The sequence below is a fragment of the Nymphaea colorata genome, unplaced genomic scaffold (genome assembly GCF_008831285.2).
Source record: "Nymphaea colorata isolate Beijing-Zhang1983 unplaced genomic scaffold, ASM883128v2 scaffold0776, whole genome shotgun sequence".
NCBI lineage: Eukaryota > Viridiplantae > Streptophyta > Magnoliopsida > Nymphaeales > Nymphaeaceae > Nymphaea > Nymphaea colorata.
Window position 1 is genome coordinate 12186 of NW_022205282.1, and position 22543 is coordinate 34728.

General features: G+C 47.4%; 1 protein-coding gene across 1 annotated transcript; it reads left to right on the forward strand.

The window, feature by feature from the left end:
- The first annotated feature begins 15002 nt into the window (after nt 1–15002).
- Nucleotides 15003–16577, forward strand: LOC116245618 (probable protein phosphatase 2C 11). The gene is made up of 3 exons (XM_031617076.1): nt 15003–15102; nt 15718–15923; nt 16416–16577. The coding sequence occupies exons 1-3, from the start codon at nt 15003–15005 to the stop codon at nt 16575–16577; spliced, it is 468 nt and encodes a 155-aa protein (XP_031472936.1).
- The last annotated feature ends 5966 nt before the right edge of the window (nt 16578–22543 follow it).

The following is a 22543-nucleotide window of genomic DNA, read 5'->3' on the forward strand; positions in this document are numbered from 1 at the left end:
CCCTTCTCTAATGACTGTCGCTTTGTTCTCGGCCGCCTCTTTTACCCTTTTGGACTGTTTTGAGCTGGCTCTGAAGGCGTTGATGATGGCGACCAGGAAGATGAGGCTGCTGACGGTAGTGAAGACCGTTCTCACGTGTTATACTTCGGAGAAAAGGCAGCACCACATTGTGAAAATTGCGCAGAGAGCCCACAGGGAAAGGGCGAACGAGGTTCCGAATTGCCGAAGGAAGAATACGATCCGGACGTTGGGTATTTAGAAGATGTTGGGACCGCTGCTGGCGTACCTTTCTTGAGCTACTTTCTTGGTGAGGCCTGTCTTGCTATTGGTCCCGAAGCGTTCCTCGAGCTCGGACAGTGGAATTTTGTGGAAGGTGAAAATTTTGAACCGTTCTGCGAGGGAGAGGGCCACTCGCAGCTCCTAATTCTCGCTCATGCGAACAATATCTTCGCTTATATATAAATGCGAGCTATTGAAAAGGATCAGAAATATGAATGTGGGATTTGATGGTGAGGCTGCAGAAAAGTTGAATTATTCTTCTTTGGAATATGTATGAGGCAAGAAATACAGTATTGGGGTATTGGGGATTGGGTGGGTAAAGATAGACGATATTGATGATCAGAGTAGGCAAACATGACTGGAAAAATATGTCTGCCACAAGGCTTTGATCTCCTCTTCTCTCTCCTTCAGCCGTTGCTCTGTCCTCCTGCATCTTCCCTCCACTTCCTCCACTTTGTCCCTCTGTTGCTGCTCCCTCTTCCTCAATACGTCCAGTTCTTCCAATTTCTTATTGAGGTCGGCGTTGACAATAGCCAATCCGATGTTTTCTTCCTCGACGCTTTCCAATCTTTCCTTCAACTTGGCGACCGTTTCCTCTTTCTCCTGGATATGCCACCTGGACTCTTCCATCTTCTTGGTCAGGGCGCCGTAGGCCTCCTCCGTCTCGGCTATCCTCCTCCTCAGGGCGGCCATCACTTCCTGGTCGTCCCTGAGGGGCACTTATTCGTACTTCACCGACCGCATCTTCTAAAACAGTTTCCTTCCTTCCACTTTCTGGATGTCGACCCGTTTGATGTTGAGTATTTGCGAGCGTACGCCCCAGAGTTCCTCCTCCTGCGGTTCAGTCCTGTGCTGGTGGGAGGCGAGGAGGAGTGAGTGTGCGAGGGGTTCGGAGGTGAGGGGGATGCGGTTGAGGTGGGCGTGTACATTGTGGATGCATTTCTTGAGCAGGTCTGAGACTGTGCCTGGGTGTTCGTTGGCGAAGGTTTCCATTTTGTGGAGGAGGGCGTTCAGCGTTTTTTGAATATCTATGTTGGGGTTGCTTTGGAGGGGCGGGAGGTGGGGCTTTGACTCCTTAAGCAGGGGGGAGTTGGCGGCCACGGATTTCAAGTTGAGCGTGGATTTGTTTTATTTTAACAGCAGCGACCTTTTCATGCCGGTTATAGTGATAGTATATGTATATAACTCAGCGAAGGGGGAATGAATTTTACTGGATGGACGGTGGAGAGTGGGGAGGATGGGCCGGGGGAAGAGGGAAAAAAGAGAGGGATTATTATTTGGATTTTATTTGAAAGGCGGGTGATAGTTTATTTCTTCTTTTTTAAATACCCACGACAACCTTCTATCAAATTTGCCAATATTGGCATTACCCATTCCCATATAATCCTTATAAAAAATAAATTACTTCTCCCGCTAAAAACCCCTCCACCATCCCACCCCTTCCTTCCCGGCCTCGAATCCCCTCTCTGCGATGCTGGTGATGTTTAGGTTATAATTTGAAGTATGCATAAGAAATCATTCCCTCTCTTCCTCGCGACTCATGCTGCAGTCCACTCTGCTCTCCTTCTCCACCTCCCTAATCGGGATGAGCAGTCCGAACAGTCCTCCCTCGTCATCGTCGATCACAACTGACTAGTGGTCTGAATCTTCCTCGGGCTACCGTATCGATTCCACCTGTCTCATCTTGAGGCTGAACCTGCCCAGACTGCCCTTTTTCTGCTTCCGCAACTTGGGCGACTGGATGGAATCTTTCTGCACCAGCCGACGAGGAGAGAGCAACTATTCGGAGGCTAGAGAGTTGCTGCTGGGCTTGCGCTGGTACTGGGAGGAATTTTACAGCTAGGGTATTGGCTCGTTGATGGAGGGCAGGTTGTTGGAGGGAGTACTGAAACTCTACTTTGTCTACATGGCTGATAGCACGTGATGGATGCAATTTTACTTCTCAGGCAGTTACTGCTTAACGAACGAGGACTACCTCTTCGGCTAGACATAGCTGAAACGGACCCTGCAGTTCCTCCTCACTGATGCAGACCCAGCAGGAGGGGCGATTCTATTGGGCTGCTCCACTTGCAGGCTCAGCTTCATGGGCCTGGCAGTACTCTCCTCCTCATTTCTGCGATCGCTCTTGCTGCCAATCTCCACATCTCTCCAGTTCTCCTTGATATCTATTCTGCTATTGGAGCCAGTCTGCGTGCTCCTCTGCTTAAGCGGTCGTTTCGCTACGATTGGCGCGGGTCTGCTCATCCTGGGTAGCAGGTCATCCTCGGGGAGTCTGCCGGGGTTGGAGCAGCAGAAGAGCCAGCTGAAGAGCGAGGGGGAGGAGGGCTCTGCTCTTTTCCTTTGGAGGTATTGCTAGTGCGCTTGTGAATGCAGCATAATTGATATAAATAGAAGGAGTGAATTCGACTTAATCATAGTGGCGTTAAGCGTAATACCCATCTCATCCAGACATCATCAGAAACGATATTTGTCAGAAAGACCGTGAATATCGCACTCAGGATTGACAGACCGGAACGGTTTTGCCAAGTATTATTGCTTGTATGTGGTATCTGTGTGAATGGGGGAGTACTGTATAGAAAGGAAGAGGTGGGGAGCGTGGTGACGTTATTGGTGGGTATCATGGGTTTTTATTGCTATACTATTTTTTGGACGTATGATTGCTGTTGGGTGGTTTAGAAGAGGCGTAGGCTGCCCTGGAAGTTGTGGTTCCTGCGGCGATGCTGGCTCTCCTTGCCCCGACCCGCCGGCTGGAAGTTCTTGCTGTATTCTGTTTGCTTCGGAAATGGCCGGTCGGGAGTGTAGGCCTCGGGGTCGGTGATTTTGTAGGACTGGATGGGAAGGGGAGTACTTATTGGGGCAGGACTGGCAATTTGCGATGGACGTTGCTGTAGGTGGAGAGGTAGCTTTCGAGGACGTCCTGTTCTCTGATGTGGTGTGTTTTATTGATATTGGTTTGAGCGTGATGCGGGTGCGTGTTGGGTAGGTAATTGGCGAGGTATGTTGAGTTGATTTAGAGATAGCTTTTACTCCTCCCGTGGAAATTAGAACAATTGTTGCTTTAATTCTTGCGTGCTGAGTTTGGCGGTAATGGCATTGCTTGCGAGGCAATATCATGATCGATCTTATAATCCTTGCGGTATATGCTATTCAGCGACAGTTCTCTCCGCTGTTGCCGTATCCCTTCGATTTCTTTGGCCTTCGTGCACAGCCGACAGCCGCAGCCCCTTCCGCTTTCCCTCTCCTGCATAATAATTTTATTACCAATACTACAATCAAAATCCACCCACCCGATCATTCCCTTCACTCGTCCGCAACGAACGACTCCTTCATCCCCGATAGGAACTTGTCCAAGTGCTACTATGCGCTGCGGATTGCCTGCACGATCTTAGCCTTCTTGGTTCGCGGCAGCGAAGGAGGAGAGGGGTTGCGCAGTATCTATACGGGGATCGATTATCTTTGCTAGGAGGTGATGAAAACCTCGTCTTTTTTCTGGGTTGCCCTTGAGATAAGCTTCACGATAAATTTTCGTCTTGAATCATCCACTTAGTTTTTGGCCAATTGCTCCGCCTCTGTGTACTCAGCCAACGCCGACTAGTAGTCCCCACCCATCTAGTAGCAGAGGCCACTGTTAGCGTGGCTCAAGAACCGATCGGCCCTCTCATTGATGCTTCCTTGCTTCTTGTGGTACTCTAGTGCTTCTGGATTAAACCAGGGTTACTTTAGTGGTCGCCCATCGCCATGTACTCCGCTCCGATTGAATTGAGGGCCAGTTCGACGCTCTTCTCATCCCTGATGAACAAAACAATTTTGAGGAACTTTTAGAGGGAGGCTATGCTCTCCTGGTAGGCTCTGCAATTGTGCTGGAGTACTCCCTGGGTGAAGTAGTACCTGGATTCCTCTTTGATGTTCTTGGCTCTGCGCATGCCCTCGGCCAGCACTCCCAAATCCTTCAATTTTCTTTTGAGTTCTCCCTCCGCCCTCACCTGCGTGAACAGTTCGCCCTCCACCGACGGCGCGAAGAGGTCCCGATCCGCAAATTTAGGCACGTTGAAATAGTCCGGCAGGATAACTCGCAGTGGATGGGCGGAGTGGTACGCTGGGTGGGGATGTCTTGTTGATGGGTGGTTGAGTTCTGCGAGTGTTTTGTTCTGGGTGAGGGTGAAGTGGGAGTGGCTCTGGGTGCGCTTGATGGAGTCGGAGGCTCCTCCCCGGTTTTATTTATTATAAATTCTTCTCATCTATTTTTTATACAGAATCCACCGAAAGGCTTTTTTATTTTCCATAACCAGAAATCAAAAATAGTGATCTCTGAGTTAGCTTGGAGGTACCTTTATGGTGGTAAGTAATGGCTATTAGATATATAATACCTATGGTGATGATATGAAGCACTATATAGTCTGGTTCTGTGAGTGCGTATTATAATTGCCAAATGTAACAGAGCTAACTGGCAGAGAGTTTCGACTCTTCGTGCGAGGACCTCAACGTGGGCTTCATGTAGGACTCCTTCGAGAGTACCGCCCTCGACACCAAGACCTTCGATACCTGCTCCATCAGCTTCTCCTTCCCTTCCAAGTTCTCCTCTGGCTCCATCGACGTCCAGGCCTACTCCACCCCCATTGCCCCCATCGCCGAGGAGGAAGAAGCAGTCCCCAGCAAGAAGGAAGAGGAGTGGACCTGGCCGGTCCGAAAAGGACTCTCGCCCTTCAAGCCCACCAGGCCGAACAACCGACGCTCGCCCGTCCTCTCCCGCAGACGCCGCGCCAGGAGGCAGGAGCGCAGCCGCAGTCCCCTCTCCGGGCTCAGGTACAACAGCATTGACGAGATCGGTCTGCTGGACGAGGACCAGGCCGAGATCTTCCTCTTGATGGTGGCTGGCAGCAGGCTGGAGGAGGAGAGCCGCAGCAACGATGACGACGAGGACGATTTGGAGGCCACCATCTGCAGGAGCCGCAAACGACCCAGGCCCACCGCATGATCTACTCCTTCCTGCACCCACCCACACTCTTCTATAACCAATATTGTAGTTGGCTGATTTGCCCATATAATCCAGACTCATATATATATGACCATCATGATTAGGGTCATGCCAGGTAGAGGTAGCCTCCCTTGCCGTCCTCCTCGGCCAGGCTCTTGGAGAGTAGTCTCTTCACTGCCAGTTCAACGGTCTCGATGCTGTAGCCTGAGTCCTTGGCCAGCGATTCAACAGTTCGGGTTTCCTTTGCCCTTTTGAGCAGGCGGACCAGTTTTGCCTCTATTATGACGTTGTGTTCCTTCCTTACTTCTTCTTTGACCTTCACTTCTGCCTTGAAGGGGGTGTACTCGTCCCTGTAGGTTGTCTTGGATGGGGGTTATCCGTTGATCCATTTCTAGAGTTGGTCGAAGGTCAGGAAGTGCTCTTTGGTTGTCTCCTTGTCGACGGCTATGACTACGTTAAAGGCTATCTCTATCTTCTTGTTGCCTGCTGCAAACTCCTTCTCTTTCTCCTATAAAAACTCCAGCTGTTTTTCCATGAACTTTTTCATCCCCTTGTTGGCAAGGTTCGCCTTCCTTGGGTCTGCTTGCCTCCACCAGGAGGGGACGAGTGTCTTATTGACCACCATCAGGTTCACCATCCTGTGGGATGAGCTTTGAGTGATGGATTTATAGGTTTCCATCCAGTTTTCCTTCTAGAGGGTACACATCAAGGCATCCCCCCGTCCGAAATCGAAGTATCTGCCCTATAGGTACCAGTAAAGCAGCTTGATTGTCATGCACTAGGATTGCAGCGGTTCCTTTATTAGCATTTTCCCATAGGAAATTACCTCTTTTACCTAGTCCCTAAAATCACCATCAAAGCCCCTCTCTACAACTCTCCAATAGTTATTTTTCTCGTTAAGCCATTCCTTGATGGCAGCCTGTAGGACCGTATTGATTTTGGTGTTAGTTGAAACCAAGTTGGATATGTTTTCTTACGTGATTGTCTGCTTCAGTTGGCTGATAAAGGTGGCGCTGAGGCTGGGCACATTCTCTATCAAATATTCCAGTTCTTCCCTATCCTCTGAGATGGTGAACTCCATCAGTCTGTCGGCCTTGACCGTGATGCAGTAGGAGGCGAATGCGGTTAGAAAGAGACGCAGGTTTTGCTGTTCTGTTTTGAGTTGCATGCACTTGCGGATGGATGATTTTAGGGGACTGTTGTTGGCGCTGTATCGCTTTTTTAGCTATGCCAGGAGGTCGTTAGGAGAGGTGAGGCCTAGGAGGGGTCCCAGTTGGCGCTGAATGCCCATCTACCTGCAGTGGTTGCCCATGAGGAATTATTAGAAGACTAGCAAGAGGAGAGTCTTCCTGGTGGGTGCGCTCATCCTGCCTAAAAAGTCAGCCAAATTCATGCGGTAGGCACTCCACAGCGCCATCAGCTCATACACTCTCTTCCCGCCCTCCTTCCCTCCATTGCTGCCAATTTGCCCACTGATTACCTTCTCAATCGCTGCCATCAGTTTCCCGTCGTTCAGACTGCAGCCGATGACCTTCAGCGCCTTCACGAGGGAAAGTCTGTCGATTGGCTGCTCTTAAAAATAGGCCTAGAATTGCTCTTTGAGGTTGTCGATGGGGTAGTTGAGGAGGGTGATCTGGGAGGGCAGGGCGAGTTGGGGCACTGGTGGGATTGTTATTTCGCGTTGGTCGGTGGATAGGGATGCCGACTGCAGGACTTTGAAATTGCTCATCCTCTAATCTATGTATGAGTTTTGATATATAAACCGATCATGAAAGGGGAATGGAGGGGGATTATCACGGCAAATCCTCATCGTCAGAATCCTCCTGTTCCTCCTGCTCCTTGTCCTGCTTCACCTCGAGGATGTTCCTATCACTGGGGACGCTGAGCAGCAGTTGGTAGATGGCCATGAGTGCGCGGCTGAGCGTGCTGGTGTGCACTGACCATTCCAGGTTGAAGTGGTACTTCCTGCAGGTCTCTTCGGGGATGAGGAACCGTTCCCTGCACTCGGAGAGCCAGTCCACTATTTCCTTGACCGACCGTCCGTAGGAGAAGATGACAGGGTCGAACTAGATCCGCAATATCTACGCCAATCTTTCCTTTGACTTCCTTTAGAATGAGCTGTATTCTGAATTTTTTTTATCCAATGCCTTTTCAGGCTACTATAGGTACTCCTTGATGGATCCAAGGCCTTCCTCTTCCACGATGATCCTCAAAAGCGAGTAGAGGATGACTTGGTTCAGCTGTTTCACCTTGGGGTAGTATTGTCTGCCCTTCAGGCACATCCTCACCACGGCCGCCAGAGCGACGAATCTCAGTGGGATGAAGAATAGCCCGAAGAAGATGCAGAGGAGGACGAGGAAGAGCCATTTTGTCTTTCGGTGGTGGTACCAGCAGAATAGGTTCTTCGCCTTCTCGCACAGAGTCACGAACTAAGTCAGTATCAATTGTCCCCGCAGCAGCACTTACTGCAGCCTGTTGTATTTCTCCAGGATATTCCTTTTCTTTTTGGTCCTCTGTATATCAAATGCGATACCATATTGAACTCCTCCAGAAACTTCCTTTTTTCTTCTCCTTTCCTGAGTGCCACTTTGAATCTCGGTTGGGATACAATCCGTTCGTGGATTGCGTTTTCGATGGATTTCAATCTTTGGTGGGAGTAGAGGTAGGAGAGGAGGTCGCGGAGGTAGTTGGAGGCGGTGGGGTGGAGGGCGGCGAGGAGGAGGCAGGTGAGGGCGAGGCAGTACTGGAGGATGTTGTTGGCGTCGAAGAAGATGATGCAGAGGAACAGGAAGCAGTAGAAGAGGAAGGAACGCAGGGGGTATTAGAAATTGCGTAAGTCTGAAACCCAACGCATCCATTGCTAGACCGAATAGATGATGCGCTTGGCTCGGTTACGCTGGATGCGGAACTATTCTCGTGAGAACTCAGTGGGAGGCAAAATTCCTTCAAACCGATCCGAAATATCTCCCGCGCAATACGCCTTCCACGAGGTAAGCGAAAAGTACTCCAGCCTAATCGAATAATTGCACTGTTTCGATTCCAGGATATGGCTCCTAATGTCGGGGGTTTTCCTCTTCGGTCTATCGTTCAGTAGCTGGTCGTATATGGACTGTACTGGAATGACGAAATCTATGCTTTTTTCACTGCTCAGAGTGATTATACCTGTCTATTTTTACTCCACGATCTAGGCCTAGTACCTACCGTAGTTACTCAGGATTGGCAATTGGAGGAAAACCCCACTATCGATGGCCATTGTGAAGGAGTATCTTCATAGATGATGGTATACGTTTCGTCCTAGTGGACCAATTTTACGCTTAGTCTCTGAGCTGGTCGTTTTTCAGGTTCTACCATAAACTTATTCTTCTTGTTGCTGAGGTAGACCCCGACGAAGTTGTGGGCGCTCCTCTGGCCCTTCTCGCATACTTCCTTCAGGATGGAGACGAGGTTGAGGTAATCTTCCCTTTCCTCTTTCGATTTCGCTCCCAAAGCGGATATTCTGATCTACATTGGCTTTGAAAGCAGGGGGTGTGATAGTTTCTGAATGGAAGAGGGAGTACGATGCGATAGTATTATTCTTCTTCGAAAGAAACTTGCAGGAACTTGAGGAAGACTATATGCTTTTGTTGGGGTTATACTTTTTCGATCATGATGAGACTGTCATCAGTGACTGAGAATAATTTTTAGCTCCATTTTTTCTATTCTTTGAGCCATCTGCATAGGTGGTGGAGTACATGCTTTTGATGCCTTTTAGGATGGTATCTCTTTTCTTAAAATCCTAAGAATCTCTCTTAGATTTGAAGATGTTTTTTATGACGTTTGGCAATTTCGTCCCTTCTCTTTCCTTATTCTTTTCCCTCTCTTTCTATTTTTACTTTTACTTTTATTTTTCTTTCTCCTTTTATTTCTCTTTCTCCTTTTCCTTCTCTTTGCCCCTATTCTCCTCCGCCCTCTCTTCCGCTTTTTCCTTCATGGGACTGGCCACAGTAGCAAGAGTATTGCCATTACTTATCCCCGTTTCCTCCTCTTCAGACGAAGGCAGTTGCTAGATATTGCTAAAGAGTAGGTTGTAGAGGTAGTTGCGGACCTGGCTGCGGGTCTGTCCCTCTGGCCCAGTGCTCCCCGCTGTTAGGTAGACCGTGTTCACCTTCTTGAACAACAGTTACACCTATTACAATTTTTTAGAGTTTCGCATGTGGCTCTCGATCGTCAAGTCCTTCAGTCCCATCTTTTGGTGGATCTGCATAAATACGGCAGTACTTCCTCGCTGAATCGCATTATCTCGCTAAACTTCTTCTTAACTGTTTCCTTGTTGCGATCGGTGATGACATCAAGTACGAATCTCTGGATGGATGTGGGTGTACGTTGTGATGCAGGTAATTTTTTTCGAGTTCGGCCACGGTGATCTTGAGGAAGTGGCTATTGAGGAACTCCTCGCGAGTGATGCGTGGGCCTGTGTACATAAATATGCAATATAATCATAAAATGACAGAAAAAGGAGTTGGATGGAATCACAACAAAAAATCGTCATTTTTGGCTGCCCTTATAAAGCTTTCTGGATGGTAGGTGGGGTATGTTGGCGGATCGGTATATTTGTGGTGGTATTATTATATTGATTTTAGTACTAAACTATATGCGTTTGAACCCGCGTCGCTAATAATTCTTCTTCAGTTCGGACCAAAACCCCTCGAAGAGCAAAATCCCCAAGACCTGCATAACTATCTCCACATCCAGGGACCGTTCCCCCCTCAAGGAGCTCCGTTCCATCCACACAAACATAAAATCTGTGAATCTATTCCTGAACTACCCTTCCTGCGAGGGCGGAGAGAGGGCGGAGATGGCGCTGGAGCAATGCAGGAACGAGCTCAACCGGAAGAATGAAGCCCTGGCGAAGAAGATAGAGGAGAAGGAGGAGAAGATAGAGCAGTTGCGGGCCAGTTTTCGGCAAATCCAGCGAAGTCATTCTAAGGATTTGGTGTAGAGGTCTCAGGAATAGGTGAAGAAAAAGACGAAAGAGAAGAGTGCGTATACCCATGAGCCGAAATAGGCAGAGAACGTTCAGTCAACTCCTCATAGCAAGTTGTCGCCCTCTCTGTCGCTGCTTTCGACCAATATGAGCAAGTTCAAATTGTTCTCCCCTGTGACGCAATGACCGCAGTTATAATATCACTGTTTTTTGTCTTATAGGTATAAATATGACTTACTATATTGACTTGTATAATATAATAATCGGAATGCAGGTGGGGGATATCGTGTTCGCTCCTCTCAAGAACGGCAAGCGTTGGCCCGGCAGGGTGGAGAGCGTGGGGGTGGTCATGCAGGTCAAGTACTTCAAGCTCAAACTCTCCCACAAGGTGCCCGCCAAGGAAGTACACCCCTTCACAACCGCACTCGCCCAGCTCTACCTCAACGAACAAGGAACCAATAAGACCTTTGCATGCGCCATCAAGACCGCGGAGAAGGCTGTTGTCGAATTGGCAGAGGCACGCAAGGTGCAAGTGGTGGACCTGTAGGCGGACGGTGAGGAGATACCTCCGGCGCTAACCGGCAGCAAGTGTCTAAACCAGCCGGTGAAGTAGTAGTAGGACAACGTGAAGAAGGAGGAGTAGGAGTAGCGAGACAACGGCCCTTCTCTTTCCTCCTACGGCAACATCCAGGAGTACCTGATGGCCATGGACCTGCAATTGCTCATCAACGACAGTCGCAAAAACTCCCTCAGGGAATTTTCCTTCCTCTCCTCGGAGACCAAAGAAACGGTGACCGTCCACACCTACCCCAAGTTTCTCCTCTTCAACGCTCTGGAGCTGCTGCTCGTGCTGGCCTACACCGAGATACGACCCAAATAGCGATCGAACAATCAGAAGAAGGTGATGGGCATTCTCAACTCGGGGGTCATCCTGCTGGAGGACTGCGTGACGACCAAGGTGATGAGGTGGACGGAGGCGAGTCTGGTCTGTCTGAAGGCCAAGGAGTGCAACCGGACGGACCAGCAGTTTTGCAATGTTTTGGGGGATTTTCGCGTGCGGATGCAGCAGAAGTTCCAGAACTTCCTTGACGACTATACGGAGGTCTCCAATAGGGCCAAGTGCTTCGCCTGCTTCTCCGAGCTCCTCAAGACATGATCATCATCTACTTTTTATCTACTATCTTCTATCTATAACCACATCATCATCATATTCACAAAGTGTATTGAACATTGTTTCATCTCATCTTCACCCATTCATTCCATTCCACTCCATTCCACCACACTCCAAGTCCATTTTCCATCTATTGTTGAATTCTAATTCATGGTTGTATTTCTATTATTCCTTGGTCTAAGTGCAAATGGGATGATGGATGAAAAGTTAAATATAAATCAATCAAAGCTTCCACGCATGAGTCTATCATCATCGGTTGTCACTCTAAGATAGCATAAAAATTACGATGACTTGCCGCTGCTCTCACGTAGAAAGGGACACATCAGTGCCTACTCCGCACTGTACCGATCCTCCACTGAAAAGGAGAGACATTTCTTCAGGAAAGATAGGCAATTCTAACCGTATAGCTCTACGATGCCGCCCTCGTTCAGGTCGATCTTGGCGGACTGGTTCCTCAGGCAAGTTTACTCATAGGTTTTTCCCTTGATGGGGTTGCTGCCCATGAGGATGAGGTGTGCGATGATGCCGAAGCTGAACATGTCGCATTTTTCGCTGTATCTTTTGCGGAAGACTTCGGGAGCCATATAGCCAACGGTTCCGCACTTGGTGAGGCAGTTTATTTTCCCCTTTTCCGTCATTTGAAGCGAGAGGCCGAAATCGATGATCTTCATCTGGTAGGTATGGATATCGACGATGATGTTCTGCGGTTTGATATCGCGATGCATGATGTTGCTCTCGTGGCACTCCCTGATCCCCATCAAAATATTCCGCAGCAAGTATTTTCTATCTGATACAGAGAGGTCCAACTGCATGCGGATGAGGCTCATCAGGTCCACGCCGGGCAGGTACTCCATCAGAAGGACGTACTCTTCGTTGGTTTCATGAAACTCTCTGAACTGATAGATGTAGTTGCTTTCCTGTAGGAAGGACAAAATTCTTTTTTCCTAGGCGAGCATGGCGATGGTGGCGGGGTTGGCGTTGGCCTTGCTGACCATCTTGGCTGCGAACTCTTCTCCGGTGGTGGTTTCGCGGACCCTGTAGACCTTGGCGAAGGAGCCTTCTCCGAGTTCTTCCAGGATTTAAAAGTCCTGATGGAAGTTTAGAAGAACTGAGCTTCTGGCCAGTTTCGACCGTTGCTCCTTCCAAAAGTCCAAGGAGGAGAAGTAGAAGTGGGAGGCCTCGGTACCGTTGGAGATCACCAGCAGGTAACGGTTTTACTTCAATTCCTGCCACTGCAGGTAGGTGTTTTGCAAAGAACAGTACCCAAGGTAATCGTCTGTTACGGGGTCCTGCGTTAAAAATGAGTTACGTCGAAGTAGTAGAGAGTGTCTCCCTGGAGAGCAAGGAAGCGTGTGGTCTAAATCCCGAGCATCTTTCCCAGTTTGGTATACTCGTATCTTTTTGAAAGTTGATCGGAGGGCGCCTGTCCCTGCGTTCTCTCCTTGACCCACAGGCCCTGCTTCTTTCCGAAGGAGGTCGACCGTAGCAGTTCTGGCACCTACCCGACCACCTCCAGTTCAACAGCATGCGAGGAACCGATCATTCCAGGTGAATCACGCTCCACTAAACATTATAACTTTCCAAGAATAAAATTATCGCCTAAGCGACCTCTCTGCAACTGTAATTCTTCATCTAAGCATGGAAGTGCATGGCTAAGGGAGTACGCTGGCGGTATGTCCTGCCCCTGCGGGAAAAGCACTGACGGTAAGCGTTATTTTTTAATTTTTGTTCTGGGTTGGTGTTGACTTATGCTATTTTTAGAGGGGACGGCAAAAAATATATTTAGTGCAGCGATCATGGAAGGAAAAAGGGTCAGAAATGAATGGGGGCCATTTCGCACTGCCCGATTCCGCGGACTTAGGGTTTCGGCATATCGGGAAAAAGAGTTGAAAAAGGGGGTTTTTAAAAATTAAATCAATCCATCGTAATATTTTAAAGGCAAACAAAAAATTAGGCGTTGGGAAAGCTATCAAAAAACAATCCTGACAAATGGGACGGTACGATGCTCCTGGGCCCAATACCTCATTTTGGAGAGGGGAAAAAGATGTTACTTACGTATAGCATTTTTTGGTGGGAAATGATGTTCTTGCCGAAAAAGGGCGTTTTTGTTTCCTATTTGCCTTTGGCCGTCCTCGGTGGGCAAGATTGGGTAGGTTGGTATGGGTAGATTATCATGTGCTGTTTACATTGAAGGTAAGTTCCCTATGAATCGGGGTAATATTTTCGCTGGGGTGGGGGAAATGACGTGGGGAAGGGTGGGATGAATGATGGGGGGATTCATGGGTCATCGAGGATGGGGATAGGGTGGAGAAGAAGGTAGGGATTGCATTCTTCGTGGAGATCCGATTAATATTCCAATTTTTGACTATGACGTTAATATTCTTCATATCCTTCTCTTTTTCTTCTAAAAGCATTTCTTCTATTTACCCTTCCACAATTTAATGACGGTACCGCCCCTATCTTTGATTATTGGGTTCCCCATATAATTTTATTCATGAGGGAACATCTTAGCAACGAGCATATCTCGCAGATCATAGAAACTCCCTACGAAAGTCGCACCCATTCGGACCATCGAAGCCTGATACAGATTATCGCGAATAGTGTACCCCATTGCTCTGCGGAAAATGCGAAAAAACTTTCATTTTTTATTGATGATCTACGTCCTGATCAAGGTATCCCTCGTTTTACTCAGAACCGCCAATATAGAGTATTCTTCTGGTGAGATCTGATAAAAATAGCGAAATTTTCCATCACATGGTCTACCATCACCAGCCCTCAATATCCTCCGCCCTGGCTCAATCCTCCCTCACGCTCATCATAACCAGTAAGGACCTGCGCAAGAGCGAGCACATGGCAAGCAGCATCGAATAGTAGATAAAATGCCTCCAAAACAGCGATTACCTTTCCTAAGTCCCTCGGAAAAGATTCTACTCGGTGATAAAGCAAGCCTAGATCATGCTGCTCTCCTACGGATAGCACGTCTACTCCGAGAGCGAGTAATCCAGCGATATCTTCTTCGCGAGGAAGGGCTAGTTTTGCTACGAGATCAAGAGCCAAGACTAGGAAAAACATGTAGAGATCTTTAGATTCAAAGATGGCCATTTGTTCGGTCAGACGGCCTTCGAGAGCAAGGACTTGGGAGAGGGGGAAGAGAATGAAGAAGTTTTCAATCTCACGCGACCCAAGAGTAACCTAGCAGTCCGGTGCAAGAGTAGCAAAGGGATCGTCTACCGCTTCAGTCGGGAGTTCTTCTCGTCTCACTTGTACAGGTACTGCTAATCCGCCCTAAAGGCCAATACTGATCGACTTACCACCCTCCTGACCTAGAGAACCAACCATGTGGAAGAGCATCGTAAGTCTAATTGCAAACTACTTGCTCAAAAAATACCAAGGTCGCTATCCATGTAGCTCCAAGCTTTAAGAGATGAGAAAGCAGCCTCATCGCGTAAGAACATGATTCCCAAGGAGCCTTAGCCCATCCTGGACATCAGTGAAAAAAGTTACGATTACCGTACTCTTAAAAACGACCAGCCAATCCGAAACAAGTTGTATACGAAGGCCTAGCTGGCTAAGCTTTCCTTCAATCCCTAAAAAAACGAGTCTGACCTCCTGCTATGGAAGAAATCAAAATGCCTGAAGCTGCGAGAGCTTTCGCGGCCGGTGAACGCTCCCCTATCAAAGGCGTAGACGATGTTGGAGTTCATGAAATCTACGGTTCTTTTTTAAAAGAATCGGAGGAAGCCATCTGTGCTCTGATTTTTCGACCACCTTAATAATTTAACGATCACATCCTCTATAACAAGATGAAGAAATAGGCCAAGGGACAGCCGGTGAAGGGGGATCCGCATTTGGAAAAAGGAGACCGCGTCGGCAGACTGAGAAGCAAGGAGTTTGTCTACAGCTCGCCCAATAAAGAAAACGATCTCGGCTCTGCCAACCTCCTCTCGCCCGCATCTCCACTCTCTCCGCTATCTTCCAACCTCAACCTCACCGCCTTTCAATCCCCCTCCAGAACTACCCCCCTCGAGACTCTTGACTGTCTCCGCAGCAATAAATCCAAAGAGGCCCTTTACTAGACCAACCAGGAAGGATCATCATCCATTCTCTTTAGCGGTGTCAGCAAGGACGGAAGGTATAGAGTAGAGTCTATCTCCTTCTAAGGGGAGGAGCTATCGAAGGCAGTTGAGTATGAGAAGAGGATTGCCATGAGCAGCATCATTTCTGCTGGTCGCGATAAAGAGAGAGGAAAAATGCCAGAGTTGTAGCCCTCTAAGATCTCCACCAAGGAGAACGGAATCGTGAAGGCCTATGCCATCAATACTCACGCAGGAACTACTCGAAATTACAACGAGGATAGGGTGAGCATCACCCTCAATATCAAAAAAAACGGAAAGAAATCTCAATTCTTTGCAGTTTACGATGGTCACGGAGGAAGTAACTGTTGCGACTTCCTCAAGGATACCCTTCATGAGATATTGATCAGTCATAAGGACTTTCCATACGACCCAAAAAAGGCCCTCCACGATTCTATCATGGCCTGCTAGAATAAGTTTTGCTAGATGGCTAAATCGAGGCAGGGCAAGGAGGGATTGGAACGCAGTGGTTCATGCGCCTTGGTGGTGCTGCTGGTTGAGGATTACTGCTACGTTGCCAACGTAGGAGATTCGAGGGCTGTGCTCAGTACTTAGGGAGGGAAATTCGCATTCAACCTCAGCAGGGACCACAGGCCGATTGACAGCAAGGAGCAGCAGAGGATCTTTCAGAAGGGAGGGAAAATATATCGTACAGAAATGACTAAAATTGCATCAAAGAAATAATAGAAGCCAGATGTTATCATCGGTCCGTTGCGGATATACCCCGGCAAGCTTTCAGTCTCAAGGACCATTGGCGACATCTAGGCAAAGGACGAGCAATTCGGAGGTTCGAAGGGAGTCATAACCCCTGAGCCATAGATAAAAAAATTCAGATTGACGGGTAAGGAAGATTTTATTTTGCTGTGTTGTGACGGAATATTCTAAAGGATGTAGTCGATGGAGGTGATTGATATCGCTTGGCGAGCCATGCGCAGAGAGGGGAATATCCACGAGCAGGCGGGTAGGGGAGTGGACGCGGTCATCAGAGAAGCGATGCGGAGAAAATCAGCGGATAACCTAACCGCCATCCTGGTCGGTCTGGCCGATTTTAGGTAGAAGGGAAGTAGGGCCATTTTCCAGTCCCCGTGATTACTCTTGCATTTTATACTTCAAAATGGTAAAAAAATAATAAGCCGAGTTCTAGTGTTTTTGGGTTCATTCGGTATTTCTGTATGGAAAAAATTATCATAATATAATAACAACCTAAATGAACAACTCATCCCTGTTTCTTCGCTAGAGCGCATTCACCACCCCCCTGCACTCCTCCCTGCAATCCAATCCCTTCGCCTCCAGCAAGTCCCTCACTCCCTTTTTGTCCGATGAAACACTACCGCCCCTCCCCTCATCACGTCGACCCAGCAAGAACGCTCACCTTGCACTCGAGACAACCATGTTCCAACCGCCCATCGAGGGGCGTGGACGGATACACGAGGGTGGACGGCAGAAGCGGAAGACCTTGCCATGCCATTTGGTGCTGGAGGGACGAGGCCAAGATCATTGTCTGCAGGGTCTACTCTCTCCCTCTCACCTCGCCAAGGTAAGTCCAAGGATAAGCTTCACCTACCGCCCTCCTCTGAACAACACTCGTTCCCAGTTGACCACGGTTCCTTCCTCGCTGCTCAACCGGAACATGAGCAGCAGGATGGACTTGCGATGGCCGCTTCCCCGCCGAAGATCAGAGAGGAGCAAGTTGTGCAGCAACGAGTTCAGTTTCGCCTTCGTTCCGAGGAAGATAGCCAAAATCGAAGATTACAATTGCACGCTTACCAGCTCCATAAGGAGCATACCTACTGAAGAGGAATATAGTGAAAAATCTTTCCTTGATGTCTATAGAACGGAATCGCCGAGGAGGAGGGCCTGTGAGTCCAAAGTGGCCTCCACGATAGCCAGTAGCGGCATTCCGCTTCGAGGAAGTGGGTTCTCGCAAACTGATAGCTACCTTAATAGACAGAATGGCTCTGAGATTGGAGTCTTCGGAAGCAGTAGTCGCAACCTAATCGATCGGATCCCTTCCAAGTAATTGGGAAAAACTGTGATAATACCCACGCATTATAGCTTCGGTGGACTCATTGACCAGCCGTTCCAAAATCACACCCTAGAATCGCTAAACAGGCGGGAAGGAGTGGGCTTGGGTGAGTTGCAGGCCAGGCAGTGGCGAAACCACGTGAGGTTGCTGGTGGAGGAGGGCGAGGATATGAAGGAGAGCATTCACTGCGGTCCTGAGATGCGAGTGGAGCACAAGTTCGAAATGCTGGGCGGGTACGGCCGGGAGATCAAGGAGAGCACCACCTCCTTTTGCGAATGATTTCCTACTATTTTAATCCGCCCAAACCTCTCATATCACCCATATACACACATATACATCGATATGAACTTATATATAAAGGGCAACTGTTTCCGATGATTTAAGTCTATCCAGAAAGATGTGAAAATTATGAAAAAATCATTAAAAAATGAATCATATTTGTATAATATGATCAATCAATGCAATACTTTGCCCTCCATGTTTTTCTTTCATTTTTGCTCTTCTTTTTTTTAGCTCAGAAATAAATAAGAGAAAAAATATATAAAAACAGTATAATTTAATTCTTGTACAATAATTACAAACAAAAATGTCGATTGACGAACAGATAAACAGTTTGAAGGAGAAGTACCAACAGCTTTTAAAGGCTGGTTCCACCGCTTCTAAGCAGGACCTGATTGTCTAAATCCGATCGATTTCTGAAGAGATAGTTGGCTTCATCAATAGAAACCCTGTGAAGGGAAGCTTTATGATGAAGCAAATCGTCAAGGATATCCTCAACGCCTGCACTAGAATCGAAGCATCATTGGATCCCTCCTCTGACAGCATCACCGTCTCTATCATCGTGGATGTGACTCATGCTGAAGCCGTCCAGTACGCTGTCGAGACCTTCGCGAGAAGGACTTTGGAATTAAAGATTCCAAACAAGTCGGCGGATGATGAGGAAATAGCCAAGATCGTGGAGGGGATGGAGAGGAACATTGACTTGATGAGGAACATGCAGGAATTGGTCAGGATTAGTGGGGAACGGTTTGATGTTATTGACCAGAACATAGAAATGGCCCTCGGAAATGTGGATAAGGTCAATAAGGAATTAGATAAGGCCAAGTAGATTGCCCACAGGACGTTTTTGGCTAAGCTGAGGGCTTCAGTATATGGCTCGCTGGCATTGCTTGGCTATGCCTTCATGGGATTGCCTGGCATGGTTTTCGGCTTATTCTCGGGCTTGAAGATATTCTGAAATGTTTCTGATCGTTAATATTCATGCTTGCCAGTCCTATTATTTCATATAATTTTAGCTCTTTTCTTCGTATGATAAACCAACCAATTCGAGAAGATTCTTGAGCCATGGAAGAGCTTTCTTTTTTGCTCGTTTTTTCTCGAAAACTTGTAGAATATTAATCCTTGTGAAAGAATGTAATAAGTATTAATTCTAATTTTATAAAAAACTATCTAACTTATTAATAGGAGATATAAATCTTATGGGCGCATCGGCTTATTCCTGCACTTACCAAGAGGGACCGTCAGGCCAAACGACCACATACTCATGTCCTGCCTGCGTTGACCAGGACTGTTGGCCTTCATATGATCCAACTCAGTAGACAAGTCCCTGTCCGCCTTGCTCGAATAGTACGATCGGGTGGCAATGGTGGCTGGTCATCGGAGTTGTTGTTGCGCTTGCTGTGATTGCTCTGGCTTCCAAATGCAAGGGAAAGAAGAGAAAAGATATACAAATATAGATGGCTGTCATGGAAATAATGATGAAGTGAGGAAGACTTTGGATATATGATTCATGTGTATTTAGATATAAGCATCAAGAGGGTACTTACGATTCTTACGATTTTTTTATTTTTAATGATCAAAAAAAAGATAAAATTTTACATATCTTTTAAGTCTTTTTATGTTGATTATAAAGTCCAACTTAGGATGTGACAGTATGTTTATTTGAATCTCTTTCCAAAGAGAACTTTATTCACCTTTTCAAAAAACGATATTACAAACATATATTTTCTCTATTCATCTCCCATCCACTATTTCTACACTCAACTCTTTTCCATTCCCCGAACAATCAACCACCCCTTAACTGCGATTCGATAATATAAATAATTATCAGCCGGAATTGACCATATTTCCATACTTGTAATCATTAATAAATTAAAAATCGTAATACTTAATATTATTGATGGCCAGTCTCGCATAGAAACTCAAGGACTTGGAAAAAAAGTACCAACAACTTAGGAGAGCCGATTCCCCCCAAGAAAAGGCTGGCATTATTGCTTAGCTTAAAGCCATGGCCCATGATCTCGATCCTCTCCTCCAGAACAGTCCTGATCGGAGCGTCACCAAACATCGAAAACAGGTCCAAGAGATCCTCCAACGATGCCAGCAACTCTAGTCAGAAATCTCACAGGCAATCGATACCACTACTCATGGAGAATAGCATCATTAGCCGGGCCTTGACTTTGCCATTCGATGCACAGCCAGGAGAACACTAGGCTCTGACGTCGCAGAGCCTAACCCTGAAGAGGTGGATTAACTCATCAAAAAAATGGAGAGGAATATGGACTTAATTAAAGACTTGGAGGAGCTCGTGCGGGTGAATGGGGATGATCTGGAGAAGATAGAGAGGGACATCGATGTGGCTCTGGGCCATGCAGAAGTGGCTAGCGATTAAACCCAAGATGCAGCTGCATAGGCCCATAAAGCTTTTTTATTGAAGCTGAGAGTTAAGTTTTGCGGTTGGTTTGCACTCTTAGGATCGTTCTTCGGAGGAGTGAAAGGAGCGATTGCCGGCCTTTTCGTGGGTTGGACCATTTTCTGATTTTCAATAACATCATGCTTTGTATCTCTATCTACCATTCATCTCAAGCCAAGTACCAGATAATTATTTCCCACACCTATCATCCCTCTCTTTCCATTTTTCTTTCTTTTTTTCCCCTATTTTCCTTCTTACCCTCTAAGCCTAGTTCTGCATATTATAAGTAATTCTTGATGTCCATAAACGAAAAATTGCAATCCATAAGTGCCAAATACAAATAGCTCCGTACGTCCTAGCTGCCTTTGGTGAAGCGTATGGCTATTGACGAGATCCGCAAGGCTGCGGGCGAGGCCGAGGCGTTGATGCAGCTAAACTAATCCGCTGAGAACTCGAGGCGTCGGAGGCAAATAGATGACATCCTGACCAAATGTAAAGAGATTGAACAGACACTTACCTAAAAGATGAGGGAAGAAATCGGCAACGGAGGCAGGTTCAGACGGCAACCGACCACCTCGGTGTCATACTCCCAGTAAGAACTCTCAAAAATGGCAGTGAGGTCAGTCATCATGAAGTAGATTCGCTCCTCCCAGCTCCGCATCAAACCGGAGGAGATCGAGGAGATCGCAAACAAGATGGAGAAGAACCTGTAGGTGATGAAGGAGATTGAAGATATGGTCAAGGAGCAGGGGGGAGATTTGGAAAAGATTGACGAGTATTTGGAAATAGCCTACGAGAATGCCGAGCAGGCCAACGTGGAGTTGAAGTAGGCCAAGGAGATACAGCACAAGACAAGAATGCTCAAGTTCAGAGTGGCCGTTTCTGGATTTTTCGGAATGCTCGGGTATAAGATCTTGGGATTGCCTGGCCTTTTCATGGGATTTTTCTTCGGCGCCAAGTCCACATGATCGTATGCCTTCCCCCTCATCAACTCATAATATAATCACCATCATCACCCATGTCTGACTTCGAGTACGATTCCTACGATGTGACTACTCTCCGCGTGGCCTTCCAGAACCTGCGAAAGGCCGAACAGGAGGGCTTCTGGCTTGGCGTTGTCGCTGGTTTTCCCTCTGCTCTCTGGCTGGTGACTCGGCCATCGATCCAGCACAAGATCGCTCCGGGCCCTATCACCAAGACGCTGAGCGCTCTCTTCTTGGGTTCTGTGATCTACGGTGCTTATATCTTCCGCGCGAGGCAGTCCTACAACGATGTTGCTGGCAGGGTGAACAGGAAGTACTCGCTTCTGCTCAACAAGGCCGTCACCTATAACTGATACACAACCAAAATACATCAAATCGACCTATCATGCAGTACACCCGGGAAGATGCATTGAGGCAGGGGAAAGATTATTGAAACCTATCCATTTTTAGGGAAAACCTTTGGGTTATAATTATATCATTTTATGGACGATCTCGATCAATCGCTTGATGGTGAATCCTAATGGGTCTACTTCAAAAAGCCATGTAGGAGTCGCTGGTGGCAACCTCCGAAAAGGTTTACTTCCAAAATGCCAGTGCGGTCAACCGGGCATAGCTCTAGGGTTCCAAAAAGCATTTGAAGGCGGTTTCTGAGTAGCCTCTGGAGGACACCCAAAACTAATTTTTGGAGGTCGGCAAATGGCGCAAGAACAAGGAGAGCGCCATCAGTCAGGAAATGGCGTCGGTTAAGAATGAAGTTCAACAGATCATGACCAAGACCAAGTGGAAATAGCAGAAGGCGCCGGAGAAGGAGAAGGAAAAATAGAAAGAAAAATAAAAGGAAAAAGAGGAGATCATTGCTGATGAAAGTATCTGCCCCGATGAGGATGAGGATGAAAAAGAGGAATAGGCTATTGAGGACCAAACTCAACAGGAAGATGAAGAAGAGGAGGAGGAGGAGGAAGAGGAGGAATAGGAGGAGGAATAGGAGGAAGAAGAGGAGGAAGAATAGGAGGAATAGGAAGAGTAATAATAGTAGGAGGAAGAGGAAGAATAGGCATCAGAGTAATAATAGGAGGAAAGCAATGCTCCTTCAAAAGTCCCCGAATACGACGACGACAAAACCGATACCCAATCCTAAATGAAGCGTACGTAATACCTCCCTTCAAAATGGACGAAAAAGCGTGAATCCCAAGGCCCCAACAACTCTTCCCCATCCGACAACGCATGGTAGCGCAAATAGGCAATCCTGAAGCGCATCCTCATCCTCATCAAATGATACTCGATCATATCATATTTTATTATCAACGATTAGGGGTTGGGG